We start from the raw sequence: 27960 nt of genomic DNA on the forward strand, positions 1-27960 counted from the left end.
GGTTGTGTAAGCCCTGATATATTTGCAATAGAGTTAGAGGCATGAAAGATTTTAAATGCTTGTTGACACAAGACTACTTTTTCCAAGCACAAGAGTACGAACTTTTGCCATTAGCCCACCTACACTGATAAGACTGTATGCAATTTACACACAAAACCATCAGCACTATGCAAGAGCCAGAAATGTAGTACTGCAGCATAATGCAGTCACCCTTTAGAAACAATCACACATTTTGGTCTTCCTTCTAACCACCAACTGAAGAGTTACAAAGAAAGGGGGGAATATCAGTTGGGGAAAGATCTAGAGCTCCACAATTCATCACCAGCTGGGCTCAGAGTTCATGGTAGGCAAGGTTAGCAAGTCCTGCCTTCTCATGTCACCACACAAGCGAGGACAGAGCAGTTTTTGTCTTACCACCTGTGCCAGATCTTCCTTCATTTCCAAGGTAATTTAGGAAGTAGCTTTTAGTTCAACTGCCTGTCCCAAGAAAATTTTAGTGAAAGCAAAGAGGCTGCAAGCAAAGATGTGCAGAGACTTTGGTATCAATAGCTAATATGCCAGAAGAAAATAGGATTCAGCACATAGAGCATTGGAGTCGTAAATGCAAGCATTTTTGCATTTGTTAATCTATTCAATACCTTCGCATTGTCAAGACCACATCGCTGCCTGAGGATTTTTAGCCTTTCCAAGTAGACAGAAGGCCCCACCTCTTCCCCGTTTGAATTTCCTATAGATGAGGAGACTGTATTGGTGGAAGTGGGAATACACGATACTTCCATCTGTGGAGAAACCCCTGGAAAATAAAAAACACAGAAACAAAACAAAACAAAAACACAACACAAAATGAGTCCAAGCAGACACCAAAGGAAGACCGTGATGTCCATGTGCTATAGAAGTTGCTGGGGTTCAACTTTTCCCACTCTCCTGGGATTACCTCAGAAGCCATGGACCATGCAGGATGAGTCCACAACGCAGTTCTTGTCTATGTCATTGCTCCTTTGACTGAAACTGGGTAACGCTGGCAAGGGAAGGAGCCACAGCACAGACTTCCCCATGTGGGTAGGGCTCCTGAGGCTTCCTCAGCGGCACAGGAGAACGACCCATGCTGTGGGGGGTCTGGTGCCAGTCAGAAATCAGAGTGGCTTTTCCTGGAGTCAAACGTCTTCACACATCTTTGCATTTAGTATTAGTTAACATGTCTACTTGCTGGAGTCTGCGGAACTTTCCTGGTTGTTTTCATCGGCTGTGTTGTTGCAGGCTAATTGCTTTCACTATAATTTCCTTGGAACAAAAAGGCTGAATCCAAGCTTCTTTGAGGAAAGGCCAAGCACAATGACTTAGGGTTTGTGCTGCTTTTCCCACATGCACTGTAATCTGGAAGATAATTCTTACTGATCTGAAACTCATGGATTTTGACACCAGGTGAGAGCATCTTCCTTGCACCTACATAACCCATTAGCTCTTATGGGAAAAGCCAACCATGAGAATGCCTCTTGAAAGTGACTGGATTATGCCCTATGAGAGAATATTGTGCGAATGCCAACAGTGTTCTAATTATGTTATACCACCAGTTTGGCCCTATACATGAAGTCTTGGCATATTACTTCTGAAGTCCTCTGTGCACACTATTAAACTGGTAAGACCCTCACAGCTATATCAAAACAACAGCAACCGGCTCCCTCAAAATCCATGTTGTTGCGCTGCTGCAAAGTTACCTGTAGAAGAGGGAATGCGCCCTTTCCCCTCCCTTTCCATTTCAATCAGCCGGAGTCCTCGTTCCACATAGCTCTGGAAGAACTGTGAGGAATTTTTAAGGAAGGGCTCAATGTCTGCATCAGAATATTTCTTTTTATATTCATACAACTCTGCCAAACCCTGCAAAAAGAAAAGCCCTAGTCATTGAAATGTCAATGTGGAAAATGCAGGGCTCTAGCACGTTGCAAAGGTGGCTCTGCACGGCCCGTGTGTTCACAGGAAGCTGCGATATACCAGGTCAGGTCATTGGCCCATCTTGATCACTGGGCAACAGCTTTCGGCTTGCAACTAAGCAGCCTGGAGAGGTTGCACAGAGGCCACAAGAAAGAAAGTGGCAATATACTTACCTCTTTAGTGTTTTCTTTAGAGCCAATTTTCTTAAATATCTCTGCTAAAATATCATTCACTTTAGCCTTTGGTGACTTTTCATCCTATACAAAGAAAGAAAGATGTATTAACAAAACTGCAGAGGGACAGAGGTTCAAACTGCTGAACTTTTTCCATAAATGTAGGAGGAGAACTAAAGCCACACTGTCTCATAACATGTAGAAAAGCAGGATAAATGGAGCACAGCTCACAACTGCAAGTCTCATTTAATTCCAATGAAAAGTTACCCTTGCAACTAGCTGGCAAAGGTACTGGTGGAATAAAAGGAAACCCAATATGCATTAGTGTTTTTCTTTCCACAAGCACACAGAAGGCAGAATAGCTGGTTAGTCTTATAATTTAAGGAAGCATCAAATAAAATACAGTTCAATGAAATATACACTTCCTTTTTATGACTATTAATAGTATTTCCTAGCAGCAATGCTGCACCACATTTGCCTGGATTTGATTTTTCACGAGACCGTCTCTCTCTGGGAAGGGATAAAGTTCCCAGCACATGGTGCTACCGCAGTTGCCTATATGAACTGAAATAGAGCTGAACCAAGTAGAAACTTTCTGTGGACAGTGAAATAATTTGCAAAAATTATTATTCTTGGCTAACACACTACAAAGCTTATTCTGCCTGCTCAGCGAGCCACAGGAAACTACAATTCAGAAAGTTTCCAACTGTGCATGTGGAATGTGCATGTGAGCACTTGTACAGCTGAATGCCATTTTCTTTTCCAATTTTTTCACTTACTATGCGAGAAGCTCCTTTTTCTGTGCCTTTGTCAGTTTTACTCCCAGTTTGGTCCAAGGAATGTTTCATCACTCTGCATAGGTGAGCTTCCAACTCAGATTCATTTTTGTTATCTATCATTGTTAGGTGATCTAAGATCTAAGAAAGAATGTAAAAGCCTTCAGTGAGAACGCTAAACATACTTTAGAGGGCCATACATAAATTGAGGTGAACCTTTCTGCCTCACCTTAGGGCCTTTCAGCTTACACAAGGTGTGAATTAAGGTCTTCAGTGTCCGTATGGGGAATTCACTCTTGTACTGCTTTAGTTTCTCCTTTGGAAACACCTTCATAAAGATGTGAATGTCCAACATGATTCGATCCAAATTAATAGTGTTGATAGTTTCTGGGAGAAGTCTTACCATTCTCCATAAACACTGGGGGAGACAGAGAAAGACAGAGGGAGGGAAAAACTTCGTAAAAGAAGCCAACTACCTGAAACAAAGCAGATCTCCCTACAAATCTAGGATTATTGAAGCTGAATTTGATTTTTAAAGCCTCAAATTAAATCCCATGATCAATATATATTTAGTGATATTTAGTAATTTAGAGATATTAGTAATCACTAATACTATTTAGTGATTATGCCCTCACATTATACTGGGCCTATCAAATGTTTCTTAGTTATTCTTAGGAGAAAAATAGTAGCAAGCAGTGCTTTAGCTTTAATTTCATTGGCAAAACATGTCTGACAATAACATGGGAATAAGGTAAGTTGTATTAATATCAACGCCTCTTCCAATACTGCCACTGCAGCCATTTCTGTGTTAGAATGGAACAGTGGTCATTTACCGAAAAGATGCCTTCTGGTTTGGTGTGCTGAAGGCATCCAACAATGGCCAATAGGAGAGTTAACCAATTGTAGGATACTTTCTCAGATCAACTGATTATGAGGACCTTAATTAGAAGTATTTGCAACATTTAATCTCTCCTGCCAATGCTTAATAATTATACAATAAGATATTTAACACCACCAAAGCCCATTCCATACACTCACCTTCATTACAAGTTCTGAGAACTTGGGAGAGCTTGCAGTTGCTAACAGACTATCCTGAAGAAGAACAAGCAGGGCACTGGGAAGAATAAGTACAGCAGCATTACCCATACAAACACCACAAATACAGAGAAGCACAGGAAAACACAAAATTGCTCTGACTGAGCTAATTCAGCTTCTTTCCTTGTGTTATGTAATTTTTTCCCATTATCAATTAGGATATCAACACAAGGCAGCTGGTCAATGCTTTCAAAGAGTAATACTGGACACTTTCAGATTTTTCTCCTTGTCTTAAGCAGAAACGAAAAGGGAAAAAAACTCCTCTTAGATCAGTCCTGAGCCTGAAAAGATGGTGCAACCTAATTTACCTTGCTCAGCAACTACAGGGATTAACAATTCATTGGTTTTGAAGAAAGACCTGGTGAAGCAGTAAACTACCACAAGGAAATATCTCATCAAAGATGAGCTCAAACAAGAATTCAGTCTTATGTTGGAAGCTGTAGTTTGACAAGAGGAAGGACTTGTTGTGTTTTCGGAATTTGGCATAGATCTATTTACCTCAGTATGTTGGTTTGATCAGATTTTTCCAGAACTTTTACCACCAAGAGGTTGACAGATCTGATAACCTGCTGACCTTCCTCTAGATCTTCAACTCTTGAATCCAGCATTAAGGTAATGAGTCCATGCATCAAGTCCTTCAGTACACCTGCTGAAGCCTCTCTGACCAGACTTTCAATCTGGAATAACTGCCAATTGAATTCAAAGGTTAGGTATCAGTTTCTCTTCTGGATAAAACATTGCAGTCTAGATAATCCCTCCAGAATATTTCTTGCTGATATCAAGACTCTAAGGAGACATTAAAGGGAAATATACTCCTTACTGATTTGAGTGTCCCAGATGTACCTATTTTCAAGATGGAAGAGGAAGTATAATTTGACAACAAAGTAATCACCATATGTAACTGCTACAGAACAACAGTATCTATGAAAATCACTTGTATGGTCAAGGGCTACTCCTATCCAGATCAATTCTGAGATTGAAAAATAATTTGTGCACAAACCGATGGCCACAACAGGTGGTAAGAATGAGAATTTCCTTCTTATACTTTAAATATGTCCTTCTAATGGATGTATAAATACTTCTGCTTGAAACCATTAAATACCACTGCAGGTTTCTTCTACCTGATTAAGGCTTCATATTGTCTAAGGTACATTTTCATCACATTATCTGCTATTCCTATATTGCATAAGTATTTATCCACTGGACATGTTACTGAGTGTTAATCAAAGTGTAGGTAAATAGTCCTACTTAATACTCTTACAGAAGAAAGAAATGTTCTCATGTTGGAAGTCCATGCTTGGAATGCTGCATTTTGGAGTTTGTGTGTCCTGGTCTCACTGATGCCTGAATAGATGTGTGCTGTAGCAGATGCCCTTAGCAGTAGATGACACATTTTTTTAATATGGAGCCTATCCATTCATCAGCTGTGCACAAAATATTCTTCAGCCTCACAAGTGAACTTCTGGGTTAGGGTTCACTAGCCAACCATATGGGAAATCTGTCATCAGACAGCCAATCTATGACTGATTTAAACTTGAGTTTGCTCAAGTACAGGCAAAGCTTATGTGCTTGAGCAATCAAGGCAAGAACTATGGCATCTTTCTGACAAGCTCTGAGGTCTTCAAGTGTTGCTGCAACCGGCTCCCAAGCAAGACTGCATGCCAGGAGGAGGAGCAGGCTCAGTGACAAGTCCTTAGGTATAGAATTCTACACTAGTCCACACCAAGCTTTGGAATTAGAAACGGTATAAAGATGGAGTAAATTTGCATACTTTGACCTCAATAAATGGCTTGCTGGGGCCAAGATTTCAAATTTAATGGGAGGGAAGGAAGGTTGACGTAAGACATACTTAGATACAAAAGAGACAAAGAAAGAGACTAGAACGTGTATGGAACGTCTAAATGTCAGCTTCTGAAGATTCAACAGAGAGATAGCAATAACATTTTCAGACTATTCTCAACTGCCACATCATCCACATTTGTATTATTTTTTTAAGAGGAGAAAGATCTTTGGCGAATGGGGCGGCATAAAAATGTTTTAATAAATAAATAAATAAATAAATAAATAAATGATCAATTTCAGGATTACAAACAAAGCTATCTCTGTGCAGTGACACTTGCAAGCCCTCCAGTCTCCCCTTCCTTCTCTAAGTCATTTTTAAATTATAATTGCTATTATTTTGCAAGAGTTCCACAATTCATTTACTCACTGGCTAGGAAGAAGATTATTAGAGTAATTTAAAGAGGCACCTATAACGAACAAGTTATCTTTTATTTGGTTTATCCCTCTAGTGACTGAAGCTTCCTGCTGGAGAACTGGTTACCACCCTATTCTCCTTTTTCCATTCTTTAACCTTCCCAGCAAATCAAGACAAGAAGCTTCTAATTATAGTCTTTTATTATGTTAAAGTGGCCTGGACAGGACTGGCTTTATGACACAAAGTGGGCAAAGAAGATTGCTAGCAAGAAAAATCTATCAGTTTAAGAAGCTCGCTAATTTGGGATGCAGTACTGCTCAAGCTGGAAACTGATTCCAAACTGAATCTCCTCCTCCTCTCTACCACCCTCAGGGAGGTTCACACTGCCTGTGGCCACATGGTGGGACTTTAACGGCTAGCCCAGTCTTGATCTGGGACTGATTAGGTTATATCCTTTCCCATCTGGCCCTCCCTGTTACGTAGTGTCTCTCCTGAATCAGAGATGGTCTGATTCTCACCAACCAGCCACTTGGCTTAATCTGAAACTTATTCTGAGCTTGGCATTTCAGATAAGAGTTCCCACCTTACCTCTTCTTCCAGTTCAGATTCAGAGTCTGCAGTATCTACCCTGGAATGCTGTATTTTAGGAGAAGCAGGCCCAGGTCCCTCCCTTCCTTCCTATTTCCCCACAGTATTAGACTTACCGAAATCATGTTTCCAATTATACAACTGTACAACTTGACTATCTCATCCTTGTCCAGTTTTTCATCAGCCATATGAGTATTGTAAATGAGTCGGAGCTGCATGAATGTAGCTATGAGGAATTGGTCAATGTGGCCAGACATAGCTTCTGCTTTATCCTCTTGTCTCAGAACCTCATCAATCTGCAAACACATACACTAGTTATTGTTCTCTGAAAAGAAGAGTAACCTTGTAATATAGGTATCAACTTGTTCCCATATAGATGTATAAATCAGACTTCTCTTCCCTATTTTCTCATTCCCTGTACTGTCTATTTCTTGAGAGAATCTACTATGGATATTTACAACCCAAACACACTGGATTCATTAGGGTTATAAATGGAACATGTGTCACAATAGTTGTACAGAATTTTATTCCAGGGTCTGTTAGTGTTTCTGCAATTAATTCATTTTCATTTGTGAAAACTGTTTCAAATAGCATGTAAGTAGCCTGATAGAAGTTTTAATATTTAACATCCCAAGACAACAGGTGTCACATTATAATCAACTTCATGCTAGTGAGAGATAGGGCAAAGTTTCTCAAAAACTGAATGATTAGGAGAAGGAATTGATCAGTGACGTGCCAGTTCTTTTCATCCCTACAATTATAGTAAATGCTATAAAAACCATTCCCAGCATTCTGTACAGGAGCTTAAAATTAAGATTACTAGAGATGCCATCTTCCTGACATGCTTATTATTTCTTCTGCCCAAACGCAAAAAACTACTGAATTACACCTTCCCACAACAGAGAAGTAGTCCTATATTGACTGGCTTGGTGTCTTATTCCCAGGAAGAAAACAGATTATCATGCATTCTTCAGTAACAACATTTTCTTAAATATCAGAAATTAGCTATTTAAATCCTACTAATCTCATACTGGCAGAGAGCCAATGTGGTATAGTGGTTAGAATGTTGGAAATTCAGGTTCTAGCCTCCACTCAGCCATGAAACTCACTGGGTGACTTTGGGGTCACTCATTCACTCTGTCATCTACCACACAAGGTTGTTGCTGTAAGTATAAAAAGGGACTATGGAAGCCACCTTGGGTACCTCACAAGAGGAAAAAAGCGGGATATAAATGTAATGCAACAACATCCTTCAAAATAGAAACTAGGACGGGAAATAGCTTCAGAGGAAGTAACTTCTACTTTTGGAGTACAGAATTAGTAAATATATCAGAATCTAAAATAAGCCATTCATGTATCACCAATTGTATACTGCATAGTAAGGCTAGTTCAGTATCTTTGACAAGAACTTCACTGAAAATTGTTTGCAAGACAGCATGTTATCAATTTCTTCTTGGTAAGCAACGATGTAAAAGTTTTTGATTTCTTCTTCAGCATCTCTTGTTGGACCATAGATTTTAATAATGAAGCATTCCATTAATTCCAAATGATTTTGGGTTGGATTTTGCATTGTTGCCCATTACTGCCTGTGCTACCTTTTCCCTCAGTATCAGAGCCCTTCATTTCTTCTGAGTTTGTCATTTCCAGAGAAAAACATGTTGTTGACTGAAAATGCCCTATACCAGTGCAATTTAGTTGGCTCATAGCAAATCATGGTGCAATCAATGATTAAAAAAATAAATTTGATTTTTTAAAATTTTTACTGAATTTCCTCTACATATGGGAATGGCAGGCATGCCTGAAAATTATGTAGATAACCATGATTTAAATCTAGTCTTACTGACAAGTGATTTAAATTGATTTAAAATCAAATTCACCCTGTAGCAAGCTTTCCAATGTTTTACTGTTCCATTTCACCTTGATTCCTATTTCTCACTTTCCATGTCCTAATTGTATGTGTTGTGGAACACCAGCCTTTCCTTTCACGAACTCTGTGCCTGCTGGCTACTAGGCTTCCTTTCAGCTTTGATCTGGTAGTGCCATTAGTCACAATACTATTTATATTTCCCAGTGGCTGGTTGAGTGCCTTCTGACCTGCGAGCCTTATCTCCTGACACTAATTCTTTCATTTGGAATTGTTTTATCACAGGGTTTTCAAGGTAAGATTATTCATAAGTGCTTTCCTATTGCTACCTTCTGCTACTCCTGTTGCTTGTGAAAGATTTCCTATCAGAGTCCTTTTCAATGACTGTAGCTGCCCAATAGCTGCCCTAGAGGAACTGCTTCACCTCCATTGCCATTAGAGATACCCAATTTCTTCTGCCAATATTTCTTTTGCTTCTTAAGAGGGTGGAAGTATTTTAATCTGGTGTCGCAGCTTTGATCACTCCAGCTTGGGTGACTTTGCTAGACCAGTCTGATGTGGGACTGCTCTTGACTTCTCTAACACTCTTAAACCCCTTACTATGTTAAGGTGTGCATCCAAGTGAGGGAGGTCAGAAAGAGAAGCCCCTGCATCCAAGAGACCCTGAAGTAGCAAATTCAGATAAAATTCTGTGGGGACTGATGCACAATTCAGATCAGACTGTTCTGATTTCCAAGTGCCTGGGTGCACAAAAACTGAGAATCCTGACCCAGGGAATGCTTTGACAATGTCTATGGATTCTCCTTCAGGCACAGAATCAGGGATTTGCAGATTATCCAACCAAGTATGGTGCAGAATGTGCTGCATCTTGAACAAGGGCTAGTATAGGTGGAGACAGCAGTGGTGATGGTGAAGGGATCTGTCCCCAAACTTTCACTGATGAGACTGTCAGGTACCAAGGATACTGGTACCAATGCATGCTCTTCTTATCCTATAAAGGACTCTACATCCATCTGATGAAGGCCCTTAGACTTCCTCTCCACTTATTCCAAACTGAAGATGATTCATCCTTAGGCTTCAAGCTCTCCTCCAGCATCTCAAGGTGTGGGTGGAGGTTAAGGATTGACTGTCTTCACTCAGTCTTCGTTTTTGCCTTCAAGGGAATCTCAGACTGGGGATCATCCTGGATCCTTGTGCTAACTCCTTAGAAGATGTCACCAATGTTGCCATAAAAGGTGATGTGGAATAACTGGTACTAAGGGGGACAGGCACTGAGCTGGTAGAAGATGTCTGCACCACAAAAGGCTCCTCAGGGACTAGTAGTTTCAGTTTACAGTATACAGTTAAAGGTTTTTGCTTCTCTGGGCATTTCTTTGCTGTGGCATCAACTGCCTGCATGGCACCTGAGATGGGAGCTTGCCTTGTAAAGCTCAAGAAGCAGAGCAGAAAGGAATCAGAGGATGAGAAGGCATAAACTTAGATTGAAAGACAAAGATCAGCTCAGCAAATTTTCCCTAGTTCCATCAAAGAAACTCACTGGAATCAAACCCATGCAACATGCAAAGTGAGAGCAGGGCCTATTCATTCCCTGCTGAATAGGCTCAACTCTAGAATGTTCTGAAGAATAATCTGAATAGGTGGAGAACACATACTTGTGAAAATGCAGAGACCAGGAATAGGAATCAGTCCTTGTAAGAGATGGAGAGGGCTGTTGTACCAGCAAGTAACATCTTCCTCCCCTTCCTTGATTCAGAGGAGCGAGTCAGATGGCCCCTGTGCACTTGGCTTTGTCACCAGGGAGGCTCTGAGTGGGGCGTGTGTCACCTGACACTCAGCTCCACCGAAGGTGCAACTCATCACTCTCGCAAGTTACTTGCTGACCCTATCAGTCTTATGCAGCTGCCAGCCAGGAGGAGGATTACTTACCTGTGCTAGAGCTTGGATACTTGTATTGATATCACCGCTAGCTACCTGGGAGATAACAAAGTTGATGGTGGAAGCTGTGTTACTGTGCATATCATCAAAGTGTGGTGACACAGCACGGATCCTGAGTAGAGAAAGAATGTTACATTTAAGCTTTATCAGCTTTTATATCCACTTTCCTGGTGCCGTTGAGTCAAAATATTAAAAGTAATCCAACAGCCATAAAAAGCCATTTCAATTCAAAGTGTCACCCCAGTTTTACAATCAAAACAACTGATTCATGACAGAATAGCTGTGGCAGTGTGCAGACAGATCAGACCCTGTTGGGATATTCACACACAACAGCCCATCTTCAGTAGGCTATGGCACACATGTGTCCTCCATTTTGAATATGTGGCCCTTCGAAGATTTCATCGGATTCTGTCCACAAAAAAAGTTTAAGCTTCTTTATCCCTGTTCAACCTTTGTTCTAATCATTAAAGACTAAAAATATGCCCCCCCATGAAAACAGGTATCATTCTCAAAAAGCTGGTGGTGGAAAAAGATAGGTTGTGTACAATAATTAGGGCAGAGAACGTTGAATATACTCCTACTAAGAATTTCTTTAGTAACAGATTTGTTGAAAGATAAACTATTTTGCACCTCTGAATGCCCCTACACTTTAAAAGCTCTCCAAGCAGCTGCAGTAGCTGAAAAATTAGCACTATCATATTAATTAATTCATAAATCACTTTGCTTACCAGACACATGTGGCAATGTACTTCACAAAAGCCAGGAAATACCACAGGAAAAATTAGATAATAAATTTTGAAAGAAGCATTCAAAGGGAATAGTAACAAACCATTAAATGCTAGATGGAACAGAACATATTTGCTGCTCAATCTAAAGAAAAATACGGAAGATGCTAAACTTGTCTCCCTCAGGAGGGATTCTACAAGAGGAGTGTTCCTTTATATAGGAGAAAGAAAAGGAGGCTGAAATACTCCTCGACCCGGAGCTTTCTTTGGAAGCTCAGGTGACAGCGGTAGCGAGGAACGCCTTCCTTCAGCTTCAGCTGATTAATCAGCTGCGCCCCTACCTGGAGTACGACTGTCTGGCGACGGTGACACACACGCTGGTGACTTCCTGCCTAGACTTCTGTAACGCGCTTTACGTGGGGCTTCCCCTGAAGACAGTCTGAACACTTCAATTGGTGCAAAATAGAGCTGCCAGGTTGCTGACGGGGACGGGGCGTTATGCTCACATGACTCCAGTCCTCCGTCAGCTTCACTGGCTTCCCATTGAAGCCCGGGCCCAATTCAAGGTGTTGATTATGACCTATAAAGCCCTAAACGGCTTGGGTCCTGGCTACCTGAACGAGCGCTTACGTCCGTATATGCCCGACCGCCCTTTGAGATCTGCGGGAGAGTCCCTTCTCCAGGAACCCTCCATGAAAGAAATTAGGAGAGTAAGTACCCGGAGGAGGGCTTTCTCTGCGGTGGCGCCCAACCTATGGAATTCACTCCCCAAAGAGGTCTGCCTGGCACTGTCGTTACTGGTTTTTCGGCGCCAGGTAAAGACCTTTTTATTTAAACATCATTTCAATTGTTAAAACATATGATCTGGCCAGGGCAACTTCTTCTTCCTTCTCTTTCTCCTCCTATATTTTTATTTTATACTGATAATTTTAATTTTATATTTGTAAATCAATGTATTTTTGTATTTTTGTATTTAATGGTAATTTATTATGTACTATTGTATTTCAATGTATTTTATCATGTTGTAAGCCGCCCCGAGGTTTCGGCAAGGGGCGACATAGAAATGTTATAATAATAATAATAATAATAATAATAATAATAATAATAATAATAATAATATCTAGGTCTCCTTCAGGGCTCTCCATCTCTACTTACTTGGGTTCAGGGATCAAGACCGGTTCAAAGATGTCATCCAGCTTGTGTTGAACCAGTGCAGGCAATTCACATCGTACTGTACCATTATCATTTTCTATCTCATCTAGATCCAGCTGAAACTCCCGAGGTACTGCATGCGTTGTCTCTGCGTGGCCACTCATGTTACGGGCTTGGCTACAGAAACCAAGACAAACTTGCTTTTTTATTAGCAAAGACCCACATCTCTATTCATCAGGTCACTAATGCAGTCTGCCCCTCCCCACACACTGTTTTCTATGAGCTGCATATAATTTGAGGAAGAGGGATGCATTCCCTTTTTTCCTGCTGGCTTTTTACAGAATACCCAATGTCATGTCAGGGAAACTAACACTCCCTTCCCCAGTTCATACAGCGCTCAGCATGAGATGGGAAGATTTCTCTCCCTTCCTTCTGTGCTTTTGCAGCACTTGGAAGAATGGACGGGAGCACAGTTAATAAGTGGCTATTAAGTCAAGCCAACATGTGTAAATCCATCGATATGTTTGAATGCAACAATCCAAAAGTGATATAGTAGCTTCCATGGAATTTCCAGTGGGAATTCTTTTAACCTTCTAAGCAATTACTCTAGCAGTTGGTAATCCACAACCACTAGCAAGCTTGCAAAGGAGCTGCTGGCTTCTTCCTACAACTCTAAGTCGCATAGCACTGAAGAAGGAATGTACTACTATATCATGGTAAATTTATATTTAACAATATTTTAATCCTGATGAGTTTGTGATGCAGATATTTCCTTACACAGGCAGAAAACATCACAGTGAGCATTCCTCTATCAAGCACAAATTCAGGATTCCAAGTCATTTAAGGTGGGTGGATTTTACACCCTTCAAACTGAAGTTCCCATTATGTTCTTCTTGCTTGGGTTTATTTACTACTATAAGAGGTTATCTCATGGGATGGAGTACAACAAGAAGCACCACTTTTCTGAAGAGGCTTCAAGCTTAGGTTCACTTATCAAGTTCACAGTGGTCAACATCAAGCATTTTGTGAATGGACTTCTACTCCTCTGTGCCTATAGCTATTCTGCAGGCTCTCCCAACAATGTCAGGCAGATCTGCAAGGTGTACAGGAGGGCTGTAGGGAGAGTGGGAATTCATCCTGCCAACTGTCTGTTTTGCTGACAGATGGGCACAGCTGGATCTCTTTGGTTTTTAATTTCCAGAAAACTGACTAATCTTAGCCAAATCCAAGTGACTTAGGTTGCTGAGATCCAGACAGCACCTTTAACTGAGTGATGAGGCTTTTAAATATCATTGTAAAAACTGCCCTGGAGGCATAATGGCTTGCCTGACACTCTACAATGAACTTCACAGCAGGGAAGAAACTTGAAAGCCAAGCTTCCCAAAAGGAAGTCCAACTGTCTGTTCCTGGACGTCAGTGGTTCTCACAAACTTGCAATGAACTCAGTGAAGCTTATTTCCAAATATGTTAAGGATTAGGGATCATGAAAATGAAGACAAAATTATAAGAGCCCTACAACCAAGGATTTAGTGGTGAGTACTTACATCCTATAAGTGCGATACATAATTCTGTCCATGGAGAAGCAGTGAAAAAAGGCACAATACCATTTAGAAAGCATTCAAGACACAACAAAACAAATGAAGAAAGGTACAGACAATTTGCTTTGCAGTATTTTTGCAGTGTGTGGCACATGCAGACACAGATGATTAAAACAAAAGACATACACAAGGCAACAGCAAGTTATGTTTGTAGCACACACTGTGAAAGTATAAATAAGTGCATCTCTCCACAATACATACTTGAGTTTTGAAGACATGTCCTCAGCCGGCCCCTTTCGCAGCATATTCATGTTGGCATTGGCACTCTGAATGCGCTGTGGTTTCTCCTCCACCTGCCTTGCTAAAGCAGCATTTGGCCTCTTAGCAGACCGCTTTATTCGCTCCTCCAACATGCTCATGTCTTTCTCAGAAAGCTGTACAAAAGCAGCAGCATTTCAATGTCAGGACAGGTTTGCCAGCAAGAATGCGCTAAAGCTTTGCTATTCCTCCAAAGCATTTGACTTTGTGTACTGCACATTTATTCTACTGCTCCTGCTTTGGTTTTAGTATAAACTGCACCAGGACTCCTCTAACAATTAATTAGAAATAGGCAAAGTCCAGCATTTAATGAAATTATATGCTAGCACCAACCTTCACAGTATCACAAAGAGTGCATAGTCTAGTCTGGAAAACAGGTTAAAGGAGTTTCAAGGCAGCAATTTTATAAAATGTTTTAAATCCCAAGGAAGACTGCTGGCTTACAGTTTGAGTCAATGAAGCAGCAAAGTCTGCCAAGCCTGTGTTTTAGAAAAGTCATGCCTAATGAAGTGCATCCCACTTGCTTTTGATGAAAAGTCTGACTACAGAATAAATATATGAATTATAATCTAATCATGTGCTCAAGCCAGGAAGTTTCCGTATGGGCCAACTGCTTCAATGCCCTATTTTTTTGAAGTCACCTACCTGATAGAGGTTGGTAAAAATAGCAAAGCATTTTACAAGCGGCTAATCTTTAAAAAACTTTACATTTGAAAGGGGTGTGAACATTCTTAATACTCCAGTTTCAGTACTCTAATTTCCCGTACACCCAGGAGAATTTACTCTACATTGTCCAGACAGAAAGAATAGTATTGGCAAAATTAACTGAGTAGAAAATTTCATACTAAATCTGCTGCAGTTCTTTTCAGTTGCCCATCAAAACTTCAAAACTGCTCTGTCCCAGTAATGTTTTCAAGGACTTTCCAGTTCATAAGAAACACTGAGAATGCAGATGAATTTGCTCACTAAGGTGGCAAGCCCTATCCTTTTTGGCTTAGCACAGTCACATACCAATCAGTCACCACCATGCCCTGCTGTTATGTCCAAATCTTCCACCACACTTGTGAATGTTAGGTCTTCAAAGACTCATCTGCAGGTGTTCCCCTCATGTTGCCAGAAAGTGAACTTTAAGTATTACTGCAACTTGCAAGGCAGAATACTTTCCAAGAAATATATGGCTGAGGAAACGTATGGCCAGATTAAGACTCTGAATCTAAATTAAATTCCATTGGTGAGGAGGGCCCAGAGCAAAAGAAGCAGAACAAAAAATACCAAACACTAGCATATTTTAGCTTAAAGCTCTTATAGAAACTAAGACTTACAAGGGGCATTTCAGCCAGAAAACATGCTGTCGGCCTTCATCCCTTTGTGTCAGAAGCTGCTGTACTATGGCTGTTCACTCATCCCATCCTCTGGGTGACCCAGTAACTATTAAGGATGTTAAGCATTACTTCTTTTCTATTTACTCACATTTCCAATCAGCTTGAACACTTGATCCCCATGCACATTGTAAACCGTTACAATGGTGTTGAGTGCAGCATTTCGGACAGTGTTGTCCCTGTCTCCAATATGAGTTGCCATTTCCTTTAAGGCTTTGCCTGGAGTTGGCTGGCACACATTCATTCCATATGACTCAACTAGACAACCCAACTCTTCCAAGCACTCTAAGGGAAAAACAAAAACAGATGTCTGTGAAAGCTACTTTTATATGAAAAATTGAATTTATTTTGAAAAATAGCAAAAATATTCTATTTACTCATTTTCAAGGAAAATGTAAAAGGTATCTGCCTTGAAAGAACCCATCTGAAAATCTTTTAACTATCCACGTAAGCAGGCCAATACAGTCTACTCCTTCTGCATGCTCTGGTCTCACAATCCTCCCCATCAGCTGGGTCGTTAAAAGGCAACATCACAAAGACTTTCAAGTACCAAAATAACCACTGTACAAATGAGCTGTCCAAACAAGAACTGTAGTCCCATGACATGAAGTGAAACATGTCTGCTAGTACACATGTTCTGCAACAGTTCAGTTTCACAAATGCTTTCAAGAATGCCTTCTTTAACCAAACCTGCCTAACTCCAGAATGTGTCTTCTCTGGCTGTATTTGTATCCCTAGGGCCTGGGCCTTACCCTGGATTTGTTTGGCAAACTGCCCAGGCCTGCCAAAATTATTTATTAAGATGCTCAAATTCTATCACATGTGGCTTGAGGAAAGTAATGGATTTTTATCCTTCTAGAGATGTCAGTTAGCCAGGATGTTAGTATTTTCATTAAGTTACTGGATAGTTAAGTTACCGGATAGTTAAGTGCAGTGCAATGGCTGGATTGCTAGACTGGGACTCCAAAAACCTGGGCTACAGTCCCTGCTCAGCCATGAAGCTCACTTTGGGCCAGACATGGACTCTCAGCCTAGCCAATCTCACAGGGTTGTTGTGAGGATGAAATTAAGAAGAGGATTATTGTAAGCTGCCTTGGGTTCCTTGCAGGAAAAAAGGCAGGACAGAATTGTAATCAATAAATAAGCACTGGAGATATATTTAAGCTTTACTATAATTAACAGTGTCTGTAAATTTTGCATTTACTTTCCTTCTCCTTCCTCAATGCTTACTTCCCTTCAAATATGCACCTCTCCCCCACACAACCAGAAGTCTATTTCATGCTAGTGCCAATTTGTTTTAACTCAAGCATTTCCTGATCAATAATACATCAGCAATAAGCAGCAACAGCTTCCCACCTGCTCTCTGTTTTGAGTTCTTTGATTTTGTTCCCTCCATGATAAGAGTGAACATCTTGCTAGCTGGGTAAACGAGGCACATCCTGTTCAGAATTGCACGTACATCCCTTCGGATAACATCTTTTGGTTCTCCAACCTGAAAGGTGAAAAAGAGGAAATATTTGGAAATTTACAGAAAGTGGAAGTTACCAATGGGTGGGAAGGCATCAAATTCGATCCTGTAACCTCTCTGGATAAAAGACAGCACCCAAGTATATGATGTAATCACGTGCCATGCAGCCAAGATGGAAGAGAAAGATGGTCCCAAAATCAACATTAGAAGGCGGTAGTCTAAAGGGAGACAAGGGGACAGCTCCTAGAAACGGTTATTGCCTCCTTCCCCCATCCCTATCTATCCACCTATGACCTTAGAGGTACTGGGAGGCATTGTCCTTCCTCCTCTGAAAGGGAGGCTGTTACTGGCAGTGTGCCCTGTTTGGGGGCAGGGAAAAGAACTTCCCTGCCCAAACCACTTAGGTGGTCTGGCAGTGGGGTAATGGAAAAACCCAATTCTCCATGCCATTGCCCTTGCCTTATGGATGCTATCTTTGTATTCATCTGTCTTTTGTGTTGAAAAGCACAGAAGAGCAGGTCCTTGATATGGGAGTGGACAATGCAGCTACACATGCATCCTGAGTGCCACCATGCTGATCACTGCCTTGGCTCCACAGTGTGTCCAATGTCTAGCAGCACTGATTTGAAACCTTGAAAGGTGCACTGTCTTGTTCTGGAATACCTTGCTGAGGTCCTGTTCTCTTCCAGTAGACAGTCACACAGGGAGTCCAGCTTCTTCCAGAGGAAGAGGTGGTACCTCGTCATGGTGACATAGGTTGAGGTATAGATGCACCTCCCCAGAGTATCTAGGCAGTGTCTCTCAACATCAGATGGGGTGGAGTGCTGGGGAGGCAACCTTCCCTGAACTGATTCAATAACCAGAGTTCGGCTTGGGGTGATGGAAGAGGAAGGCCACATCCTTCTCCTGCATGTGATACATTCCCTCCAACTGTTTTAATGTTGAAACCAGTGATGAAGGAGCCTTCCAGGACTGCTGGGCAGCCTGGAGGAGAGTTGAAAGGGATGGCAACTGGTGTTAATTCTTTAGTTGTGCAGGCATTGAAGACCAGATCAGCTATCTTCTCTGGCTGTGTCTGGGCCTTATGCTGGATTTGCTTGGCAAACTGCACAGGTCTTCAGTGGTGAGGTGGGCTCGTAACCCTCAATGTTTGTTGGTGAGGATGGGTTGCCGAGATGATGTAGGTGAGCTTGGCTGATGCAGGAGCAGCAGGCAGTTCTACAGAGTGATGGAACTCTTGGGGCTGAAGAAGTGAGCCAGAGTGCTATGGATGGACAAAGCACTGGCCGTTTGGCGATTCTCCACACTCCCCAAAGGTATCTGCATGGTACACCGGTCCCAGGAGCCCCAGTACAATTGAGGTAGCAGTGAAACTACATGCCTGCTCCAGTCTGAGACTGGGGAGTGGGGGTGTTCTCTGCAGACCTCGGTACCAAGCAGCTCCAGTGGCACATGGGCCAGGGATAGTGCTGTGGGTGCCCTTGAGACTGTGATGGAAGGGAGGGATTGAGACAGTTGCTTATCTCTGGTTTCACCCTCCAATACTGATGCTGTGACAGGTTCAGTTCTCAATACAGGTGCTGATCTTGGAACTGTAAGAGAGGCACCCACAGGCAGTTCTGCTCAAGGTGGTGCCAGGCACAGCTTCATGCGGTGCTGCTTCAGCGCCACAGCCTTTGGAAAGGGCTTCCTTCGCCTGTCTGGCCAGCTTCTTGGCCTTTTTATACTTTACCATCTTGCCCAGAGTAGGGGATGGTGAAGAGCCCAACAAGAGCATTGCCAATGGTGCAGTGGCTGAGGCAGAAAGCACAGACCTGTCTGAATGGAGGGAGGTTGCTATAGATGAGTGAGAAGCTCCAGGCAAAGTCAGGAGCTTCTACTACATGAAGGGCCTAATTCCAAAGCTCTTGAATGGAGACAATGGGCCCTTTGCTTCCATGCCTGTTTAGAGAATGCCTGACAATACGGGCACTGATTGACAACTGGCCCTTCTCACGCACAACAAGCACAGAGAATGATCAGATGCGAGCAGCCTAGCACTGCAGTGGACGCATTTGCAAAAGGAAGCCTTCAATGCCATTGCAAAAGGAAGCCTTCAATGCCATTGCAAAAAGAGGGCGGAGAGGTAAGAAAATAGTTGAAAGAACAAGGAGTGAGACAGATAGGGCAGACAGAGGAGTTCTTTCTTATTCTTATAAAGCAGAATAAAAAGCAGGCAAGAGAAAAATAGGGTTTGAAACTAAAGAACAAAGAAAATCAGTATTATTAGATAAAGGTGAGAAACGAGAGAGAGAGAGAGAGAGAGAGAGAGAGAGAGAGAGAGAGAGAGAGAGAGAGAGAGAGAGCGCGCGCGCGCGCGCGCGAGCACGCTTCCCAAAACACCAAAAGTGGTTGAAGAAGACCTGAGGTAAATAGCAGGAGCCCCTCCCTTTTACATGGATCCTGGGGAAACGAGCTCCTGCCAAAACACTCTCAGCTGTTAAATCTTCCCAGCAACAGACTCCACACAGGCATGGAGCCTGTGTGTGAGATGCACAGGGACCAAAAAGAACAACCATCAGTATTTTTTGCATGGAGGGAGCTGGTTCCAGTCCACCCCACAGCCAAGTCATTCTTCAAAACAAGCTGTGTTCTAGTGGACACAGTGGGAAAGTATTTTAAAGGTCTGTACCACTGCATAGCAACAGATGAGGAGGAGAAACTGCTGACATTCTTAGTTTGTGAATATAAAAAACTGAACATGCTCCAGAAGTGGAGTGAGTTACTCCTCCTGTTTGCTTTAAGCATATGGAAATCAGAACCTTCCAACTGTCTAGAAGAGTAACAGACTTCCCAGTTCTAGTCATGCTCACTGGAGAGCCCAGGCAGAGCTCTACTCCAGCACAGGTTTTCAGTGCATCTTGTTAGTGACAAGATTCAGATTTTTTTTTCTCTCCTGCCACAGCTTAGGATCAAGATAAAATAACTATTCAGTTTTGTCGGATTTCAGTTACCTTTAGAATAAGATAGGGAATGAAGGATGTGGCCTCATTTTCTGTAAGATGGTATTCTTCTTGGTTCAGCATAGTGAAAAGCAACTTCAGGTACTCTAGAACCTTCATGAGGACGCTTGTGTTGGTATCAAAAAACCTCAGGGTAAGCCACTTCAGGATCAGATCCAAACAGCTGATAACTCCATCCTTTTCACTCTCCAAGTGCTTGAGAAAAAGTAGACGGGAGTGTTCAGTTTTGACTAAAAGGCAGCATTTACAACAAAATCTCATTAACCAAATGATCACCAGTTGATTTTCCTAGTACCAGAGGTACTGAAGGTGGCTGCCCCTGCATGCATAACAGCTACTTGTATCAACTCTAATAATCAATTTAATTGGCACAATGCCTTACAGGAAAAACTGGGAAGCCAGGACTAATGCCATTGTTCTCATGCAATTATTATGCAAGGCTTTAAAATGAGCAGGTTTGTTCCAAAACTTGCTTGACCCAGGAAAGCCTTTATGCTGCTATCACTAGTTTTCCAGCAGGTTTTTTTCTTTTCCTCACCTCAGTCATTACACTAAGAGCTTTGTTATGGTGCTGAAAATCTGCATGAAACATTTCATCCTGCAACCACTTGGCAACACAGCTGGACATTTGAGTCTTCAGTTGCTCAATATATTCATCACGAGGAGTAGTAAAATTCCATTTCAAAACCTACAGAGAGGGGGAAACCACAATATTTTACTCAACACAAATTAGAAAACCAGTAACATAACTCCTAGGCTAACTCATTCTCTAGCTTAGAAGTGGCATGCTTATAAGAGACTGATCATGCACACACAGAATCTCAATCAGCATCTATCTACTTAATTACTCTGCCTGCACATGCCCTCCTTTAGATCCCTAATACCAAGGAATTATATTTACAACTACAGATTTGTAACTCGAAGTGGTCTATGCTATATATAAAAGCAATTCCCTACAAAGAATACATTCCTATAATACTTTGCAAACATCCTTAGGAAATAACCCAGAGACTAATACATCCTGATATATGTAATACCAAAGTAGCCTGGTACTCAAGAGTGACAGTTTTTCTTCAGTATAGTTTTAGAGATCACTAATTGCCAGTTTCTCTCACCTTTAATCCTTTTTCATCTTTCATTCGCTGTTCTTTCCCATTTGGAACTAAGATAAAAACTGGGCCAGATCTGTCATCATCCTCCTTCAGGTTGGACTTGCTTGGTATCTTTTTTCCCTGTATACCCTACAAAAGAAAAATGGTGAGGATTTGTCAAACTTAGCCTCCAGCACTAGGCTCCAATTCTTGTACCTGGGAGTAAGTTCCAACATGGAGTAACTCAAACAGACTTGCTTCTGAGTAGATACATCCTGAACTGTACTCAAAGCAAGCTTTATTCTAACTGATAAGCATGCATGGCTAAACCTTGTCCCATACAGATAGTGTGTTAGAATGTGCACTGATACCCTCAGGTATACATCTTAGTACTGTGAAGAGAAAGCCCACCACAGTGCACAATAGTTTTAGCATAGCAAGTGACTAGTCAGTGCCCCAGTCGTTAAGTGGTATCCACGGATTACCTGTTTGATAGGCCTGTTCTTTGTAAGATTGTTATTGCCTTTGGTGAGGCTTATATTAGCATCAAAATGCTGAAACAAGTCATCAAATGCCCCATGGTTAACAGCAAATTTCCAAATCGTACCATTAAACCCTGAAATCCCAAATCTACTATTATACCACATCAGAATTATTTTTAAAACTTCTGAGTTTTACATAAAACATGGAACATCTGATAATGGGGAAATTTATCACGCTTTCTTAGGACCTTGTCTATTTACGAAATCCTGAAGTTCAAAGAAAATCACCACACTGAATGGCATTTGCACATCAAGTGTGACAAAACTGACAGTAGATTTCTTCTCAATAGCCAGTCTTCACAAAATAGCTTACATGTTCCTGCTCTGGGACAATGTTGGATCTTTTGTCTATTGAAGGCAAAGAACCTACATAGCACCAGACTGTTATAATCTGCTCGAGAATGGACAGGCAGATTTCTTGGGTTCCATTATTCAATTAGGTTTTTTTTTGGGGGGGGCAGAGGGTGAATTAATGGAACACTTTCTTGGGGGCAGTGGGGATTATCAAGCTTGCTTGCATGCTTGCTTGCTTATTTATTTATTTAGGAGACTTCTATGCCGCCCCATTCGCCGAAGCCTCGGGGCGGCTCACATCCATAAATAAACTTCCATAGAATAATATAAATTAACAGTATAAATTAAGAGTATAAATTAAGTCGCCCTGGCCAACTTCATCAAGTCAAGTCAGTAACTTTGGCTCTAGGCACCACAAGGAATTAAGATCTTTTGACACAGGCACGTAAAAGGCTTCAAGGGATTTTCCCTGTACTTTCTTACAAAAGAGAAAGGGATCTTCAGTACCATTTACCCAATGTATTCTTCCAGTTCATACACAACTCTATTCTTCCCTTACCTATAGTCAACCATAGTAATTTTCTATGGTACCTTCACCGAAATCTTATAATTTTGTATTATTTTATACACACTTTCAACTGCAAAAGAGCTGACAAGTGAATGAATGTCTCCAAACAAGAACAACAAATCCCCTTCCCTCTCCCTTTGGCTTCTCAGGTTTTAATCCAAGGAAAGAACCTCGACATGCAGAGTTGCAGTCAAATTCCAATTCATTCTTTCGCCGCTTTGCAGACTCATTAGGTTTGCCACAAAAGAGTAGCGAGAGTACCAGCAGTTCCAACTCCAGCTCCCTATACATTTTCAAGTCACTGCAGAGTACTTCTGGCGATAATAGTAGGGTAGGAATCTGTAATCCGCCAGATGTTGAATTCCAATTCCCATCAGCCACAGCTAGCACAGCCAGAGACCTGGGACAACTGGAGTTGAAGTCTAACAACATCTGAAAGGGAACAAGTTGCCCATGTCTGCCCTAGCAGCTCACCTGAGCCAGAAGGAACATTGGCCGAGTTCTTTTTAGCAGAGGTTTAAGTCAGGCAGGCAGAACTGAAAGTCTACAGTGCCACAGAACCAATAAATGTTAAAAATTGCTTCTTAACATTGGTACAGTCATAGTGATCATATAGTTACGGAATTTTCATTTTAACAAAAATAAGAGAGTGGCTCCTGATTACAAGTGCTTTCTCATCACACCCTAGTTTTGTGACAAAGGTTTTCCCCACCCACCCCCAGTATCTAGCATCTTTTCCATATTATAGCATTATCCACCCAACCTGTTGCCTCCTCATCACACAATGTCTTTCAACTTAATTAAAATAGGCAGCATTGACTGATTAATGGAAGCAGATGAATAGATGAAGCTGCCTAATAACAAGTCAGATCATTGGTCTGTTTAATACCAAAATATTGATGCTTATCAGCAGTAGCTCTTCAAGGACTCCAGCAAAATTGTCCCATTCAGCTACTCAAGGTTTCTCCACTCCCTTTTTTTAATTAGAGAGGCTAGAGGTATTTTCAAAGCATGCAGTCCAGTAAAGTGGTTTGATACACAGTTTCCTCTACTCTGCCCTACAACAGTCATTAGTATTCAACTTCTTCATGTTTCCTATACTGCAGAAAGGGAGTAATTTATTTTTCATGGACAATATTTAACTTTATGAAACCATTCCACATGTCATGATCAGTTGGTGATGTGTGTGTGTGTGTGTGTGTGAGACTAGGGAGACTTTGTTGCATTCATATTCACAAATATTAATAGAGATTATCCCTTTATAGCATAGAATACTTCCTGGGGCAAAGGGGATAGGATGGAACATTTTAAAATTATAGTATTGTTGTACAACAAAATTATGACCAACTGTAATTATGTAGCATCAACACCATTCACCACATACTTTGTGCTGAAAAAATTACCTTGGGTTTAGGGGCACTTCCTCCTGCTTTGGTCTTTTTAGCATCAGGTTTGGTTTCCATAGTGCTGGATGAAAAATCTTCACCAGAACCTTAGGAGAAAGAGATGAAACACAGTGAAATTAAAACGAACATAACAAGTTTGCTACTCCAAAGGAAGGTCTGTGCTTTCTTTTCTTAAAGTGATGCCCCACATATTACATTACCAACTGCCTTTGAGACAGAGATGACTTTAAGAAGTATTTTTAAATAAAGAGAAACAGGAATTAATTCAAAGTGAAAAATAGATTCATGGATATTTATTTATTTACTGCATTTTTACTGTCTTTCCAGGACCAAGCAACATGGTTTACAAAAAGTTCAGAACATAAAAAACACAGGAAAATAAAAACTTAAGTAAAACAAAAGACTTGGAACACACCTGCAGCAGCTCTTTAATATTGAACCACAGGTTCAGTTTCTAAGAAAACTGTCAATGAGACAATATATTACCATTAAATCTCTTTAGACCCCTCTGAAGCAGCAAAAGTACATGCTGAGATTTTACATAAAAGCGACAGCACTAATTCAACCCATCCAATGTAAGACTGAAATTGCCCCACCTTTACAGCTTATTATTAAGACAGGCCACAAGAAAAAAATACATATTTCCTTTAATATATTAAATACTACTGGGAATTAATTTGGTTCTCTTTGCTGAAACAGTTAAAGTGCTCGCTCTTTATATTTGACCCTTATAAAAGTCACACACATATGGATGCTTTACTCATCCTTTAAAACAACATATTCTGGATAGAACACTGAGGCAACTCACCTGTAAGCTTTTTATTCAGATAGTATATGAACTCAGACAACACTCCAACATTATTTAACCCACAGTGAGCTACAGTACCTGCAGGTGCCAGGTTAAACTACCCTTAGAGGTTTTTGTATTAGGTAAACCCATGGGTAAGCATGGGTTCTGTGAGTGTTACACAATGCTTACACAGTCAGACTTAAGGTTAAATTATTAATATATTAATTTATGCACACAGAGATTAACATGATTATTAGTTATATTTAACTTGCATATAACTTTTGCTCACCATATTTGCATGGTGCAACAACCTGCGAGCAGGGCTGCAGGTTTAAAATGGCAGCTGCACACCCTGCAACATCACCATGGATTAATAGCCAACAACACACTATCAGGTACCCATCATATTTTATAAGAGCTGAACAGATACAAAAGCAATTCAGATAGCAGCTGAATTTTTTCCAACAGAAAAACTTATAACCCATAAGGTTACTTTGAGATTCCACAGTTCTAAAGACAGTTAAAATACTGCAGTATCTCAAGATACCTCAGTCATACCTTACTATTATCACCCAAATTCTTTCTTTGTTCTTAATTGGTCTACAGATTCATTCACAATGTTATCTCAGTCCATTTTACATTAAAAAATTAACTTGCCTCAAATGAGACAAGTTAATGGGATAAAGAAAGATTACCCGAAGCAGCTTGAGATTTGGCTGGAGCTGCTCCTACAGCTCTGGAAGATGCCTTAGTAGGTGGAGCAGGTTTTGCAGGCATATTGGCTTTGGCTTTTTCAAGCATGGCCAGTACTTGGTCTTTGGAAGCTGGCTAGAGAACAAAAGAAAGAGCTTAAGGCACTCATGTCAAATCCCACTTCATAAGCAACGTGGCTGCAACTACATTTGCTCCTAAGACTCTCCATAAAAAATAGCTTCCCCAAAGAGAGAGCCCTCTGAATGTCAACGTAAGGGAAACAAGATGGTGATCATGTCCTGAATTCTACCTAGATTATAAAGCCATTTCACCCAGTATGCAAATGTTGCTAAAGTTTCTGTACTAATAATCAGATCCATTACATGGTTTTAATGATTGCTCAAATGCTTAATTTACTAGAAACTCATTCATTTATTTGCACAGACATACCATTTGTACTCAGCTTATTATTTGGCTACAAATTTAAACAAAAGTTGCATCTGCCATACCTTCAGCTTGCCAGTGGCTTTGGCCATCTTCTCAAACCCTAAATGCATCATAAAGAATGGCAAAGCATCTTGTGCCTTTTTTCGGACATCTCCATTTCGATCCTCTAGGCAAGAGTACAGGTGAGGCACACACAAGGCCAAGTCTGATGGGACAGTACGGAGTGTGGGCAACTTATCAGCCAGCCAACCTAAAAGCTAAAACAAAGCAGAAATGTCTTATATCTACCAAATGTGATGCAGATATAAGATATACTAAGCAGAAGCTAAAATGTTATACTAAAATAATTCATCGCAGTACATCTAGCAGAATCTATTGATATGTCATTGATTTTGTTGTGGTTTTTATGAATTCTTGCCAAAGGCACCCAGGTTGCCCTCACATCCAGGACCACTTAAGAGAGCTTTGGCTACTGGGCTATATAGAAATAAATGTGAATAATTGAATATTGTCAAGGTTACCAAAACCATTCACCTGGTTATCTATAGCATTTTCTGAAACTGCAAAAGTTCTGAAAGATTCTCAACAGTCTCTTTCCATGTCCTGTGTAGAGAGGGGATCCATCTCTCACACATTACAGACTGCTCAGATATATTTGACTGATTCTGAGAAGGTGGAGGCGTGGGGAAGGGGAGTTGACTGATTACTACTGAAGGTTCTCAGACAGAATGTGAGACTCTGCCTGCTTTGGAAAAGGAAGTAGTTTTTCAGGGTGAGGAACATATGCAGGAAGAACTCCTTGACTCAGTCAGGAGGTGGCAGGAGAAGCAAGCTGCTCAGTTACAAGGTCTCTGGCATTCTTGTTGTCTAGCCCTCCATCCTGAGGGTAGAGTCAGAAGGTTTACTGAAAGAAAGGGCCAGAGCCGAAGTTTCCATTTGGATCCAAGTCCTTACATGGGCAAGTTCTTATCCCACCATTGTAGAAGAATGCTGCTTTTATGCATTGTTGTTGTTGTTGTTGTTGTTGTTAGTCGCGAAGTCATGTCCGACCCATTGCGACCCCATGGACCACATTCCTCCAGGCCGTCCTGCCCTCCACCATCCCCCAGAGTCCACTTAAGCTCACACCAACTGCTTCAGTGACTCTATCTAGCCACCTCATCCTCTGCCGTCCCCTTCTTCTTTTGCCATCTATTGTTCCCAGCTTCAGGCTCTTCTCCAGGGAGTCCTTCCTTCTCATTAGGTGGCCAAAGGATTTGAGTTTCATCTTCAGGATCTGGCCTTCTAAAGAGCTGTCAGGGTTGATCTCCTCTAGGACTGACCGGTTTGATCGCCTTGTGGTCCAAGGGACTCGCAGGAGTCTCCTCCAGCACCACAATTCAAAGGACTCAATCCTTCGGCGCTCAGCCTTCCTTATGGTCCAGCTTTCATAGCCATACACTGCAACTGGGAAAACCGTAGCCTTGACTATATGCACTTTTGTTGGCAGCATGATGTCTCTGCTTTTTAGTATGCTGTCTAGATTTGCCATAGCTTTACTCCCCAGGAGCAAGCGACTTTTAATTTCTGGGCTGCAGTCCCCATCTGCAGTGATCTTGGAGCCCAGGAAAATAAAATCTGTCACTACCTCCATTTCTTCCCCATCTATTTGCCAGGAAGTGAGAGGCTCGGATGCCATGATCTTAGTTTTCTTAATGTTGAGTTTCAAGTCAACTTTTGTGCTCTCCTCCTTTACCCGCATCAAGAGGCTCTTTAGTTCCTCTTCACTTTCTGCCATGAGAGTGGTATCATCTGCATATCTGAGGTTGTTGATATTTCTCCTAGCAATCTTAATTCCAATTGGTGATTCATCTAGCCCCGCCTTTCTCATGATGTGCTCTGCATATAAGTTAAATAGACAGGGCGACAGTATACAGCCTTGCCGAACTCCTTTCTCAATTTTGAACCAATCAGTGGTTCCGTGTCCAGTTCTCACTGTTGCTTCTTGACC

At 41.3% G+C, this 27960-nt stretch overlaps 1 protein-coding gene and 1 non-coding gene across 6 annotated transcripts in view; both read right to left on the minus strand.

Annotated features, from left to right (window-relative positions):
* The window catches only part of CKAP5 (cytoskeleton associated protein 5), a 77750-nt gene that overhangs the window by 3051 nt on the left and 46739 nt on the right, over positions 1 to 27960 (minus strand). For all 5 annotated transcript variants that reach the window (XM_044435809.1, XM_044435810.1, XM_044435812.1 and 2 more), the window contains exons 25-43: positions 26033 to 26227; positions 25526 to 25658; positions 24038 to 24126; positions 21255 to 21380; positions 20678 to 20827; positions 20131 to 20334; positions 17026 to 17161; positions 15761 to 15954; positions 14234 to 14406; positions 12438 to 12611; positions 10549 to 10669; positions 6875 to 7054; positions 4472 to 4659; positions 3917 to 3992; positions 3108 to 3296; positions 2882 to 3019; positions 2103 to 2186; positions 1716 to 1875; positions 639 to 793 (exon numbers count right to left, since the gene is read on the minus strand). In XM_044435809.1, the coding sequence (XP_044291744.1) occupies positions 639 to 793; positions 1716 to 1875; positions 2103 to 2186; positions 2882 to 3019; positions 3108 to 3296; positions 3917 to 3992; positions 4472 to 4659; positions 6875 to 7054; positions 10549 to 10669; positions 12438 to 12611; positions 14234 to 14406; positions 15761 to 15954; positions 17026 to 17161; positions 20131 to 20334; positions 20678 to 20827; positions 21255 to 21380; positions 24038 to 24126; positions 25526 to 25658; positions 26033 to 26227 (2865 nt within the window). The remainder of the gene's footprint in view (positions 1 to 638; positions 794 to 1715; positions 1876 to 2102; positions 2187 to 2881; positions 3020 to 3107; positions 3297 to 3916; positions 3993 to 4471; positions 4660 to 6874; positions 7055 to 10548; positions 10670 to 12437; positions 12612 to 14233; positions 14407 to 15760; positions 15955 to 17025; positions 17162 to 20130; positions 20335 to 20677; positions 20828 to 21254; positions 21381 to 24037; positions 24127 to 25525; positions 25659 to 26032; positions 26228 to 27960) is intronic.
* LOC123026980 lies at positions 10379 to 10489 on the minus strand. Its single transcript, XR_006415429.1, has one exon. It is a non-coding gene; the product is annotated as a small nucleolar RNA SNORD67 (small nucleolar RNA).

The sequence above is a fragment of the Varanus komodoensis genome, unplaced genomic scaffold (assembly GCF_004798865.1).
Source record: "Varanus komodoensis strain SLA01 unplaced genomic scaffold, ASM479886v1 scaffold3, whole genome shotgun sequence".
NCBI lineage: Eukaryota > Metazoa > Chordata > Lepidosauria > Squamata > Varanidae > Varanus > Varanus komodoensis.